General features: G+C 66.6%; 1 protein-coding gene across 2 annotated transcripts; it reads right to left on the minus strand.

Moving 5' to 3' along the window:
• Window positions 1-1,151: 1,151 nt before the first annotated feature.
• On the minus strand, window positions 1,152-7,913 carry CSF1 (colony stimulating factor 1). 2 transcript variants are annotated; one of them, XM_052698459.1, is made up of 9 exons: window positions 7,788-7,913; window positions 6,763-6,888; window positions 5,417-5,479; window positions 4,957-5,136; window positions 4,637-4,814; window positions 3,088-3,218; window positions 2,820-2,875; window positions 2,644-2,696; window positions 1,152-2,311 (listed from the first exon to the last, which is right to left on the minus strand). In XM_052698459.1, exons 1-8 carry the CDS (start codon window positions 7,806-7,808, stop codon window positions 2,645-2,647), a joined length of 807 nt encoding a protein of 268 aa, XP_052554419.1. In that variant the 5' UTR covers window positions 7,809-7,913; the 3' UTR covers window positions 1,152-2,311; window position 2,644. The 2 variants fall into 2 exon arrangements, with proteins under 2 accessions (XP_052554419.1, XP_052554418.1); XM_052698458.1 differs by having other exon boundaries at window positions 3,088-3,878.
• Between the last annotated feature and the right edge of the window lie 6,119 nt (window positions 7,914-14,032).

Here is a 14,032-nt window from a genome sequence, read left to right on the forward strand (position 1 = left end):
CCCCTTGAGAACAACCCAAGCAGCCTCTGACCCCAACCACCCCCCATCCCCCCCCTCAACGCGACCATAATCACTATGGCCCAGATCCGGACAGATATATATAGGTCCCACTTCCTTGGGAAGGGGATGTGGACCTGGGAAACCCCCGGCTGCTGCTGAGGAGAGGAAGGGCTGGGCTGAGTCAGCTGCCCTCGAGGAATCCTGTTTGTCAGCAAACACGGCCCCAAACGGCCCACAGAGAGCTCCCCGGCCCCATCCAACCCCCCCTCATTGAGCAATGGGGGGCTCAGCCTGCCACCCCCCAGCTGCAGACCCCTGAGCTGCAAACCCCACGCGTGCCCATCAGATGGCTTTGAAGAACTCTCATATCCCAGCGTCTCCCCCCCTCAAAGGAACCGGTTTTGCACAGAGAGAAAAGGGATGGGGGGTCTGGGATCTGTTGGGGGTGTTGGAGAAGGAAATGCCTCGTGGTGCTCTGCCTCTCCAACTGAAGTGCTCGCAGGAAGGCAGCCTCAAGTGTGTTTGCTTTTAGCAGCTGCTTTGCCTCCTCCTGCAGGCGCTGTGGGGTCAGGAGGGGCTTCCAGCCCCGAGCCCCCATTCGCAGCGTGGGGATGGGGATGGCAGGAAGGCTGGGTGCATCTCAGTGGCCGTGAACTCCTGCACTCATCAACAGGAAAACAGGGTCAGCGTGACCCCTGATCCCAGCTCCGGCCATAACCAGCCCTCACCCTGCAGCCCCCAGTGCTTTGAGGGGGGGGGGGAAGGCGAGGGGTTCCCTGCAGCTCTGAGCATCGCTGCTTGGATCAGCCCCAGCTCCGGGCCAGAGGTGCACAGAGCGCCCTGGGGTCAGCACTCCATCCTCCCCCTGCCTTTCCCATAGGAGAAGGGAGCAGCACAGCCCCCAGCGTGACCAGAACGGCCCCCCCAGCGCTGGGAGAAGCCCCCCCCCACCACCCTGAGATGCACAGCAGAGCTGGAGAGCTGATCCCTCACCATCCCATGCTATGGGAGCGAGTGCCCCCCTCCCACCCCCCAGCACATCCCATAGCAGCACCACCGTCCCAGCCCCAAACTGCGGCCCCCTCCACCCCCCACCCCCCACCCCCCACCCCATCTCCTCCCACCCCCCAGCTCCAGCTCCCACGCTGACACAGCGCTGCACGTCCGTCTTTATTAATAATATTAAATATACAAGCTGCTTTCTATTATTTTCCTTAAATAGACTTCTTTAAATGACTTTGTAGAAAATATCTCACCATTTCACTGTACAAAAAAAACCCGAAACAACAGAGGCAGAAAGAACTCCAGCAGCCCCTCCCCCTCCCCCCCAGCACACACACACACGTGTGGAGCCAGCAGCAGCTCCAACCCAGCTCTGCACCCCACTTCCACCCCTCCCTCACCCCCAGGAATCGCCTCCTTTTGGCAGTCCATAAATACGCATAGAAAAATTAATACTAATGCTTTAAAAACAAAAAAAAAAAGTGGGGTCTGTCCCTTTTTTTTTTCCTTTTTTAATATATATATCATATAAAAATAACCATTCCCAGCCCAGGAGCGGCGGCGCTGGGGAGGGATGCTGTGTGGGGTGGGATGCAGTTTTGGGTACCGCTGAGCCCCAAAGCCTTTCCCTGCACCCTCAGCATCACCACCACGCTGTGCTCCAGCATCAAAATCCAGTCTGGGCGAGGCCAGCTCGCAGCAATAACCCTGCAGGGAGGGAGGGAGGGGGGAGGGAACCCCCCCCCCCCATCCCCCAAAGTGCATTTGTTGGATAAAAGCTTTTTATCCACCGCGTTCATAGAGAAGCTTTCCTGCGCTGGGCAGCTCCCAAGTCCGGCTTGGGATCGCGGCACGGGGACGGCACGGCGGGTCTTAAATATTCACAGTGTGAGGGGTTTCCCCTTTGCAGTCCTGGCGTCGGGTCCTCAGCACCGGTGGGATGCGGGAAGGCTCCCCCCCTTTGCCCTGTCCCCCCCCATGGTTGCCGTGCCAGGCGTGGGTGAGGAGCAACGGGAAACACGGACGGATGGAGGGGGGGGATTTTCCACTCGCAGCTTCGGACGCATCCAACGCCGCCCCCACGGAGCCCCTCGGTGCCATCCGCCCCATCGCCAAGGTCCTGCCGGGCTGCGCTGCCCCGTCCTTCCGTCCTCATCCGTGGGTTGTGCGGGTTCCAGCTGCAGGCCAGGGGTTGGGGCTCGTCGCGTCTGGGGGGGCCGCACAACGGCCGTCCGTCGCCCAGCGAGGAGCGCCCCCGTCCGTTCACCCCCCCGCCCCCCCGAGCAGCGTCACATCCCGCCAGGGGGCCCTGAGGAGAGAGGGAGAAAAGTCAGCGGGAGATGAGGTTACGGTGGGGAGAGGTGCGTTCAAAATTGGGAAATAACGTAAAATAAAACAGGGAGAAAATATATATATATATATATATATATATAAAGCCTGTATTTAATAGAATGCCTCAATACGCATCTAAAAACTCGCGGTTATGAATTAACGGGCTGCTAAACCGCACGTTGGCCGCGTTGTTGAGGCGCAGCCCGGCCGCGTCTCCACCCAGCCCAGCTGGCAGCCCCTCCCCGCCCCAAGATTGGGGTCAGCGCCCCTGGGATGCGGCCGCCCGCCCGCCCTGCCCCCTCCCCTCACCTCACAGCTCCTGCGTCTCCAGCTCCGCGCACCCCTCCGCTCCCTGCAGCGCCCTGCGAGGCAAAACCCAGCGGGGGGGTTACAGGGCGGGCTGTGGGGCCGGGGTCCCCGGGTCGGGGTGGACAGGGGGAGGGGGGTCCCCAGATTCCCCAGCCGAGCGGTAGGACGGCACCCACCTGGTCTCCGGCTCCTCGGGGTCGCAGCCCCTCTGTTCTAGCGGCCGCTGCGGGACCTGCGAGGAGGGAGGGGTGAGGATGGGGAGGGGGCTCCCACCTGGAGAAGGAGGTGGGGGATCCCCCAAATAACGCCTCCAGCGCCGCTCAGCATCACCCCCTTCCCTGCGACGGGGCGGCGCTCAGGGGTCCCCACCTTAAACTTGGGGCGCAGCACCGAGAGATGAGAGGGGAAACCGAGGCAGGGACGGGCGGCCGGGGAAGGGCTCACCTTGGATTTATACTTGTAGAAAAGCAGCCCGCCCATGGCCAGCAAGACGGCCACGACGCTGGCCACCGTGACGTACACCAGGAGCTCCCGGTGGCTCTCGCCGGCGGCTGGCGGCTCCTTCCTGCGCTGCTCTGCGCTCAGAACAAAGCTCGAATCAAAGCTGGGTCCGGCCCCGCCGTCCTCGGGCTCCCGCAGCCGGCTCAGCCCCCAGCCTCGCGCCCCCGTCCCGTCCCCGGGGCCGCCCTCCGCCCGTCCCCGCAACAGCGGAGCCATCCTGGAGAAGCGGAGCTGCGTGACCCGCTCGGGGCTCTCGGTGGGACGGCGACCGACGGCGCGGCGCTGCGCGGAGCCGCTGCTGGGAACCGCCGCCGGCATCGCCGTGCTGATCCCTCGGGGCGAAGGGAGCTGATGCGGGAGGACGGGGGTCCCGGCGCCCTCCTCCAGCATCCCGTGGAACGGGATGGATTTGTCCTCGGCCTTCGGGCTGGCGCTCGCGGCCGGATCCAGGAGGGCTCCAAGCGTCTGCTGCACGGTGGGGGACGGCGCCGACGCGTCGCCGAGCCCGGTTCCTGGCAGTTCCTCGGCCCCCGAGCTGCCCTCCATGCTACTGGGGGGCTCGGACGAGGCACTGCTGCCTAACTCGGCCAGGATGCCGCCCAGCTGGCGGTAAGGGACCCTGGTGCTAGAGGGTGCCACGTCCCTGCCGGCACGGGTGGCAGCGGAGAGGGAGGGCTGGGTGGCAGAAGGGAGGGCAGGGGACAGGCAATTGCAGTCAGGATCTGTCCCCACACCTGAAAGAAGCAGAGAGAAGAGACGGCCGTGGGGTCACCAGCAGGCAGCAGGTCCGAGACGGGGATCCCCCCGCGTCCCCATGAGAGCAAAAGCCCCGAAAAGGAGAGCAGAGGGAAGCAGGGAGCAGGCAGGGCCGGACGTGGCAGCAAGACAGAGGCGACAGGACAAGTGGAAGCCCGTCACCGGGTCCCCTGAGCTGGCAGTGAGGGTTATCCACGATGCAGCATCGCTGGCAGGAGCCGGCCACGTGTGACATCCCCACGGCGCGGTGGTGACAAGGCACAGCCCGGCGCAGACAACACTGAGACATCTCCTCCAGGGCATGCAGACACAACAGCGTGGCACTCAGACAAGCACGGATGGCAACGCAAGTCCTGACACCCCAGAGGGCAGAACTCGGCCTCACCCAGCCCGGGGGCATTTGCTCCACAGGACTGGCACTAAGGGGAAACTGAGGCACGGGCGGCAAGGTGGCTTGGCTGAGCCTGACGCCTCCAGCCACGCGGATGGAGCTTCTTCTCCTCCCAGCGCCCCCACGGCCTCATTCCCAGCCCCATTCCCCACCCCATCTGGGGGCTGCATCCCCCTCTCTGACCCCCCTCCACCGCCAGCAGGCGCTCAGCCCCAAACACGGACACACAGCTCCCGACACGGCGACACGCTGCGCCCGCACACGTGTGCAGGGCCGCGCACACACGGCTCCAAGCTGCTCCATGCAGGTGAGCCTGAGCTGGCGGGGCAGCAGGCAGAGCCGTACCTGGGGAGGAGCTGCGCTGCTGGGGCCCCGCACACGCGCTGCGGTACACCTGGCTGCAGTCCTTCTCAAAGGTCTCCTTGTTCTGCAGCAGTTGTTTGATGTCCTGGAAGAACTGCCTCACCAGCACCAGCATCTCGTAGGGGGACGTGGTGAAATCCTCGAAGCACGTTTCGGAGAGCTGCGGGATTGGGCTCGGCTCAGCATCCCGGATCCCAAGCCGGTGACCCCAGCGGGTGCCACTCTGCACCCAGCGCCAGCTCTGACCCCACAGCACGGAGCCCCACGTGCCCACCCCGTTCTGCAGGTGGGGGACGCCGTACCGCGTGCTCCTCGTCGTCCTCCTCCCTGATGCAGGGGTCCACGTTCTCATCGATGCTTTCGTACATCCTGCGCACCGTCTTCATCTTGTTGGCGTTTGTTGAGTTCTCCTTGAACGTCGTCCTGTTCAGGATGGTGCCCAGCAAAGGGAAGGCAGCTTTCACGTAGCAGACAGAGTCATTCTGGGAGGAGATGGAGCCCCACAGTGAGAGACTGGATGCAGCGTGGGCAGAGGAAACGCCGCTCTCCCACCCTGCGCAGGGAAATGGAGGCAAGGGGACGGCAAATGCATCCCACAGGGACACCCCACAGGGACACCCCACAGGGACACCCCACAGGGACACCCCACAGGGACACCCCACAGGGACACCCCACAGGGACACCCCACAGGGACACCCCACGGCGTCCCAGGAGCCATCCCACCCCCCACCCCACCCCCCTGCCCAGCTGGGGGCCGCTCACCAGCCGCATCTTGCTGATGAATCTGAAGGACACCGTGCCGGGTTGCTGCATCTGTGTGTCTGCCTGCAGGGACGGAGCAGGGTGTCACCGCGCGGTTGCTGCCCAGCCCTGGGCCCACATGTGTGCAAACCACCCCTAACCCACGGCACAGGGGCTCCTGCTTCATCCCACGCCACCCTCCTCCTCTTCCTAAAGCCGCAGCCCCGGTTCTGCTTGGCACCGCCACCCGGGATCCATCGGTGCCCCGCTGCCACCTCTCTTTCCCATTACAAAAGGAGGAAAATCCCCCAAACAACCCCGCCAAAGCCAAGCCCTCCTCCAGGGCGTTCAGCCGCCTCCGGGCCTGCATCCCAGGCTGGGAGGGCGCGGGCTGCCAGAAGAGCCGTGCAGCACTGGAAACAATTGCTCCATTATCCCGCGGGGCTGCAGCGAGGGCCGGCTGCTCTGCAAACGCCGGATGAGGAGAGGGCTGCAACCTCCAGCTGGGAAACCGTGGCTTTCATTCAAACCTGCACCAGCCCCCTCCTCCTTCCCCCCCCCCCCAGGCCACGCGCCTGCTTGGGATCCGGGTGGGCTGCAAAGCAAACCTTCCCGGTGCAGGGGGCTGCAGGCACAGCCCATCTTGCACATCTGCCAGCCCCAGCAGCGCCGCTCGGTGCTGCGAGAGGAAGAGGCGACGCGAGGCCGGACGCAGCGGTTACACACAGCGGTTATGAGCTGAGCTCAGCCTCGGATCCCTCGAGCCGTGAGCCCAGCGGTGCTGCCAAGGCCAAATTTTAATCTGCTCCCAACGCATCCACGCTGCAGCACAAATCCCCGCGTGGCCCGATTCCCTGCCCACAGCATCCACAGCCGTAATGCCCGCTCGGAGGTGAGCCAAGGGCCAGCGTGGGCAGCGCCTCCGGCAGCCCGATGGGGCAGGGATGGGGCCGGGATTCAGCTCCAGGGGGTGAGCACCCCGTGCCCCATGGGACGCGTGCGCCCGTCTCCCCAGCCCGTCTGGCTCCGTGGCCCCCCTCGCTGCCTGCCACCCACCCACAGCCCCGTTGCCAGCCCAGCTTCCAGGCAAGCAGCTGGACTCAGGAATGCAGCCGGATTCCTCAGCTTAACCCCTGCGCAGCCGCCGCGGCCCCAAAAACACCACCACCCCCCAGTCCCCTCTGCTGCATCCCCAGCTCTCCCCGCTCTCCACACCCAGCTCCCGGCCACGGCTGCTCCTCTGGCAGCAGCCACAACTGCAGGCACGGTGCCATTCGAGCGCCCGTGGGCGCCCGGCTGCTGGGTGCCACCGTTGGAGTCACCGAGCAGGAGAGGAACTCGTGGGGCCACCCGTGGGAGGCGCTCACCAGATCCTGCAGGTAGTCCAGGTGCCGCTCGGTGATGATCTGCTGGCAGTAGCTGTTCTGCTCCGTCTCATGGATGCTGCAGATGAGGAGGAGGGAGGAGAGCAGGGTGCAGCGGAACAGGGACACCTGAGCGGGACAGAGCGATGCTTGGTGTGGGGCCGGACCCCCCGAGATCCCCTTCCTCATTAATCCCAGCTTTGCAATGTTGACCCTGCTGCTGTCCTCCCACCCCACGCCCATCGCGCCGCTTCCAACAGGGAATTTCCCATTCCACAACACACGTGGGAGCCGCGTGGCTCCAGGCCGTCCCCACGGGTGACAGGCGCCGTGCCACCCACCTCCCAAAACCCTCTGCCACCCCGCAGACCCCCCCCAAGCCCCGCACCCTCAGGGCTCTTTCCACGCGGCCTCTTTGGCGTCACCCCAAAGTCCCCTCCCAGCCCCCCCCACAAGCAGCAGGGCGGCCCGAGCCCCTCCGTGTGCACAGGGGCTCCTCCGGGGAGGGGACCCAGCAGACCCCCCGCGTCCCACATCCCGGCACCGATAGGGTGTGCGGGGTTGGATGGGTGGGGGCAGTTTCCCTGGGAGCCGGCCCAGAAATGCTCCCGGCTTGTGAAACTGCAGATGTCGCCGTGGGGAGGGGGGGGGGAGTGGGGGGGGAAGAGCACGGCCATGGGATGGGGATGGGGCAGGGGGACGGAGCCTCGCTCCGCCGGATCGGGGACCGGGATGAAGATGGGGAGCGGGACGGAGCCCCAGAGCGTCGGGACGGAGGCGGGGACCGGGCCGGGACCGCACCCCGCGGAGAACCGCTCCGATCGGCACCGGGATGGCAAAGCGAAAGCAATCGGGAGATGGCGGCGGGACGGGGCCGGATGGGGGTCGGTCCGCACCGCCACGTCCCCGTGCGCGCATCCGGCGGGGGTCGGGGGAGCACCGGAGGGGGCACACAGGTGGCAGCGGAGCCGGCAGGGGGGGGAAGGGGGGGGGACACCCCGAACCACCGCAGGAGGCGGCGGGCGTACCTGGGATCCGAGGCGGGGCATGGGGGCTGCCGTGGGGCCGGGGCTGCGGCGGGTCGGGCGGTGCGGGAGAAGGCGGCTGAGTGCGGGAGCGGGGCCGGGCTGAGTCCGCCGTCGCCGCCGCGCTGCCCTTTATAGGGCCGCTGACAGCATGTGGTTTATGAGAACAGGGCTGGCGGGCGGCCAGATCCCGGCGGCGCTGCCCCGCTCGGCTCCGCTCGGCTCCGCTCGGCCCCGACCGGTGGGCACGGGGAGACCCCCCCCCCCCACCCCTTCACCCTCCCACGACCACCCTCTCACCCCCCTCCCCAATCCCCCCCCCCCCCCCGCGCCCCCTCACGGGCGCGCAGCGCGCGCGCGCCGGCACGCACCGCCCCCTCCCCTTCAGCCGGGAGATGCACGCACCGTCGTGCACGCGCTCGGCCACGCGCATGAGTGTGTGCGCGCATCCCCCCCTCCATCACACACACACAGACACAGCGGGATTCGCACTGTGCACGCGCAGCCCTCGGAACACGCACACGTGGACGCACGCAGCTCCTTGCACGCCGCCTGCAGCGCGCACTTGCACACACAACCCTGGGGCACGCACACACACACAGCCGTGCAGTTGCACACCTGCATGCACACTCACACCCCTTGGAACGCACCTATGCACACGCACAGCGGCACACATGCACAGCCCTGGAGCTTGCACACGTGTGTGTGCGCACACGCAGCCTTGGAACACGCAGACGCAGCTGCTGGCACGTCCCTGGGGACACATGCCTGTGCACACACACGTGCCAGCACACGCAGCTCTGTGACAACACACGCACAGCCCTGCAGCTTGCCTCGTGTGCACGCACCTCCCTTGGGACACGTCTGCACACACGCAGACACCCCTGCGCGGCCACCCGCACACCGAGGCGCACGCAGCCCAACATCTGCGTGTGCAGAAGCGCCCAGCACGCACACCTGCACACACCTGCGGGCTGAAACACACGCGTGTGAGCCTCTAAAAGCATCCCCTGCTGCACGGGCTCCCACGTGCCCTGCGCACCATCGCACGAGCACAGCCCTGCTGGCTGCACACCCACCGCCGCGCGCCTCGGCGCCGTGCTGCAATGAAGTTTTCCTGCAGGAAATCCTGCATGGTTTTGCAAACTGCTCCCCCCCCCCCCCCCCCCTCCTCGGGGGCATTGCAAGTTTGCTCCATCAGCAGCCTTCGTTTTGCAGCAGGGCCACCCCTCCTCAGCCCCCCCCCAACTCCACCCCCCATTGCATTGGGGGCTGCGGGGTGTGGGGTGCAGGGAGGACCTTTGGGCTGCATTCATCCCCATGGGTGTGCAGGGACAGCTGTGTTTGCACTCAGATCCACGCCACGGTGGTTTTGCACACCCAGAAGTGGTTGCACAGGGATGTCCTGGAGGAGCTCTGTGTGGGGATGGAGCTGGGGGTCTCCCAGCTCTGGGGACACAAAAGCTCTCTGCTTTTTGGGGGTTTTCCTGCTGGTTGCTGTTGTTGTTTTGCAAACGACTGGAAGCAATTAGTTGCCGTGAGGCCAAATGTTGGCTCACGGAGCGTTGGTCACACCAGGATGGGGAAGAGGAAAGCGGGAGATGCCGCAAATGCTGCTGTGTGCTGTGACAACATGACAACGGTGGCAACGGTGGCAACGGTGACAACGGGCCACGTGTTGGTGACAGCTGCCCTCATCCACACTTTGAGGGAGCAGCTGATGGCAATGATGGCTCTGCTCAGAGCTGAGCTGACCCGAAGAGGATGGAGGGATGGGGATCCAGAGCAGAGTGCAGACTGGAGGTCAGGGCAGAGCTGGGGGCAGCCGGAGAGGGAGACGGAGGTGACAGCTCCACAATAGGGCCGCGTCTGCACCGCCGATGGGGCCACATCTGTGCTGCTGAGCGAGGTGATAACCATCAGCGCTGCGGCTGCGGCTGCGGGGAAGGCAGGGGGCGGATGTGGGGCGAGCACGGAGCTGCACCCCCCCACAGCTAAGGGATGTCGTCGTCCCCCCCCCTCGCCCCATTTCTGGGGATGCGGTGGGCGCACGGTGACACCGATCTGGGGGTGACTCACGGGGACCCCGTGGCCGCGCTCTGTCAGATCTCCCATCGGAGTGACCGGAAAGATGTCACAGTGCGGTCATGGGACAGCGCTGTTGCAAACAGGGGCGGTGGGACGGCCGGGTTAATAATAATCCGCTGCTGAGTGGGAGGGGAGGGACGCGGCCGCCCCTTTCGTTTTGGCTGAAGAAGAGCCTCCTCCCTTCCCCCCCATCCCCCCCATCCCGAACCTGCCGAAATCCCTGAGTCACGGGGCAGAAATAGAACGGCTGCGGGGCTGGGGGCGATGGGCGATGCCACACAAATGGGGGGTGGGGGCCGCGGGGTCCCTTCCCGAAACGCCTCCAGTTGCAAAGCGGCGGTCCGAACTCGGTGGGAGGACGCGGGATGACTCAGGGATCCCGGCCCCAGCGCTGGGGTCGCCCCATCGCCCCCTCCTCGAGCTCCGGGTGTGCCGGTGCTGGAGGAGGGGTGCAGAACGGGGGGAAACTGCGGCCAAAGCGCTGCCACGGATCGGCCTTCAAGCGTCCTCGGTGGGCGCAGGAACACAGCCCAGCACCTGGGAGACTTTCTAGGGACAGCCGCCCCCAAACTGGGTGGGGGGGGGAAATGGGGGGGGTGTTGGGGGTGAAGCCTGCAGCTCATCCCAACCTTCCCCCCCCCACTTCCCCGGCTGGGCTCAGCCCACGGCTCCGCTGAAATCACCGCCGCCCACTCGCCGCGTTACGGAGAAAGTTATTTCCAGAGGAGAGAGCGCTGCGAGATCCTCCCCGACCCCCCGCACCCACCCCGCGCTGTCCCGGCCCCGCACGCTGCCCCGCAGCCCTCGCCTCGCAATGCTGGCACCGGGCGGGGGGGGAAGGGGGGGGGGCAGAGAGAGAGAGAGAGAGAACCCCGCTGGAAATCCCCGTGGGAATGTCCCGTGTCACCCCCTGCCTCCACCGGCACTGCGTGCTGTCCCGCATTCCCTTCCCGCAGCGCTGCTCCGTGTCCTCCCCTCCCCTCCCTCGCCCCCCCCTCCTCCCCACCCGGCGCTGCGGGGTCGCGGTGCCCGCAGGATGAGCAGCGCGGGGTCACGCTGTGTCTGTTGTCACAACTCGGGGTCCGCGGCGGCTCCCAGGGGTCAATTCCCCCACCTCCCCCCCGCAGCACACTGGGGGGTCTCTGGGCAGCGGCCGGCGGGATCAAACCCGGCCCCACAGCGCTATGGGGGAAGGGGGAGGGGGGGGGGGCACGGAGGGAGCGTTATGGCCCCACACGTGTCCCCAGAGTGTCCCCAAGGCTGAGTCACACCGCGCTCCGGCCGCGCTCCTCCCTCCACCAGAACTCTCCAGGCCGAGGAATGCGGCCAAGCCGGAGCCCGAAGCCTCTTTGGGGGGGCTGCCGCCACCTCCCCCCTCCCCTCCATCCGGCTCCCATCGGGGAGCAGCGCGGGGGGGATGCAGGAGCTGCCGCTATCAGCTCCAAACGGCGTTTTTGGGGTGATGCAGACCCACACGGCAGCAGTGGGGGCGCAGCCAGGATCGGGGTGCTGGGGGGGGGGGGGACGATGCCCATCAGCACCGCCCGCTGCGTGGCACAACGTGGGCACAGCCCGGCCGGAGCCAGACGGGTGCTGCCTGTCGAGGGGGGGGGGGGGGGCGTCCGGGGGCTGCGCCGGGAGCAGCTGAGTGCGGGGGGGACCCGGGGATCTGTGCCAGCAGCGGGGGACGGGTGGGCAAAGGGCTTGGGAGCGCCGCGGGGATGGGCGGCATCGGCGCCATGGGGGGGGGAGAACCGGCGGCACCCAACGCGGGGGGGGGGGGCTGGAGGGAGGGGGCTGGGGCTCCTCGGCTGCTCCGTGCGCTGCAACCATCGCCCCTGCGCTGCGCCCCGACGGCCGAATCCCGCATCCCGCGTGGCTCCGATCCCACAGCGCCAGGCCGGCAGTTCGTTGCCCACCCTACGGACAGCGTCGGATGGAGGGGGGTACTGGGAGGGGGGAGGCTGCGCCCCAGCAGCCCCCACCGCGCCGGAGGATGGAGATGCTGCGCACGGAGGGTCTGGAACAGAGGAGCCGCTTGTCCTCGCCTCTCTCCCGTTGTTTATCTGCGCTGCTGACATCAGCTGCAGGCCCCGAGCACGCGCAACCCGTCCCCGCTGCGGCTCTGACCCCCAGGTGTCCCCCCCCCCCCCAACCCCCCCACAGCTCTGCCCCATACGCAGAGTGGGGCTCGTGGGGCTGCCGGGCCTCTTCTCCTGCCCAGCATCCATCCTTGGGTTCGCGGGGTGGGCAGCCCCCCCCTCTGACCCTGTGTGACACGGGGGTGGGGGGGAGGCTGCGCTGGGGGGGCAGAGCATCGTCACGGACCCACATACAGCCCCCCCCCCTTCCCCACCGCCCCCACCCCACCCGACGGCACGAATTGGGGATGCTCGGGGTTGGGGGCGCCTGAACGGCACCGCGATCAGAGGTTGGGATGGAAAGCAAAGAGATCCGGACCTGCGCCACGGGAGGGGGTCTGGGGGGGGGCAGGGGGAGGTGTTTCCCTCAGCCCTCAGCCCTCAGCCCTCCTCCTGCGGCCAAACGCAGCTCAGTGATCGCTTCGGAACCGTTCGGATCCGTCAAACGCACCTCCACGGTCCAGGGACGCGGACAGGAGCGGCGCTGCACGCCGGTTCCCCCCCCCCCCTCCCAACTCCGCTTTATTCCCTCATCCCCGCCGCTCTCCGGGCAGCAGAACGGAGCTCCGGTCCCGCGGTTGGATCCTTCGCTGCCGCGGGGGGAAAAGCTACGGGGGGGAGGGTGGAAGGACGGGACGGCCCCGCGTTGGGCCCCGTTTGGTTTCAGACCACCGCGGAGGAGGGGAGGACAAGGGGGGGGGGTCGCTCCGACCCGTCTGTGCGCTCTCAGCCCTGGGGATGAAGCTGAGACCCCCGAGCGGGGCTCACCGCTGCGCCCGGGCCGTGAGGGAGGCCGCTGTTTGCTGTCCTTTGCCATGGAGCTGCTCAGCCCCCCATCCCTCCTTTCCTCCCCCTCCCCTTCAGTGTCATCCTGCGGCCGCTGTTGTCGCATGCCGAGGTCGCTGCGGGCCGCCCCGCTCCTTCCCGCTGACCGCAGCGCCCTCCATCAGCGCTGCCCCCCCCCAGCGCCGCCCATCGGAGTGCCGGGGGTCCTGGGGGTCGCTGAGCTGACAGCCCCGGCTCAGCTGTGCTCCCCACGGGGAAATGCTGCTGTGCCCATATCCCCAACCGCCCCCATTTCACCCCAGCACCCCCCGTATCCCCAAACCCTCCCAAGACCCCCAAATTCCCCCATACTCCCAACCCTCTCCATACCCCCAAACCCTCCCCATAACCCGAACCCTCCCCACTCCCCCCAACCCTCCCCATATCCCCCCAACCCCCCTCACATCCCAAACCCTCCCCACACCCCAAACTCTCCCCATCTTCCCCCCCCCATCCCAGCCCCACACCCGGAGCTGCAGCACTGCCCACATCTGGCTCTGATTTTCCTGGAGAAGCCGCACAGCCCGCGGGGCTTTGGAGGCTCCGGGAAACCCAAGGGCAAATGCCCGGCTCAGGATGTGGTCTCCTGGTTGACGGGGGGAGGAAAATGGGGCTGGGGGGGGGTCAGGGTGGGCAGCGGTGCTTTAGGGCCGAGGATGGAGGACCCCTCCTCAAAGCCCGGTCTGTATGGAGGGGCCTGGCCAAGAGCGCAGCCCTGGAGAAGGAGCTGGAAGCCGTCCCCATGACCTCACCGCCACGTGCTGCCGAGGAGGAAAAAGGGGGGGAAAAAATAAAGAAGAAGAAGAAGAAAAAAAAAGAGGAAAACGGTCATTTCTTTAAAAATAACCTTTGTGTGGGGTTCAGTGCTGGGAGAGAAAGTGTGACGCTGGGCGCTCGGAGCGTGAGCACAGGGAAAGGGCTGCGGGTGCCGGGGATGTGGGGGGTTGATGCTGAGAGCTGCTCTTCCCCCCCCTTTGGGGTCACCCTGGGGGTGCTGCATCCAACAGAGCACCCAGGAACGGATCAGAACCCACAGCAGCACCCCTGGGGGCTCGTGAGGGGTGGGCACCCCCCAGCTGTAGGGCATCACCCAAACGGGGCTCCCATCTTTGGGGCGTCCCCGATTTTGGGGTGTCCCCACTTCCAGGTGATGCCAAATTTCACTAAGCCACCATTTATGGGGACGCCCTCCTC

This window comes from Tympanuchus pallidicinctus, unplaced genomic scaffold, assembly GCF_026119805.1.
Source record: "Tympanuchus pallidicinctus isolate F22 unplaced genomic scaffold, pur_lepc_1.0 scaffold32, whole genome shotgun sequence".
NCBI classification, from domain to species: Eukaryota; Metazoa; Chordata; class Aves; order Galliformes; family Phasianidae; genus Tympanuchus; species Tympanuchus pallidicinctus.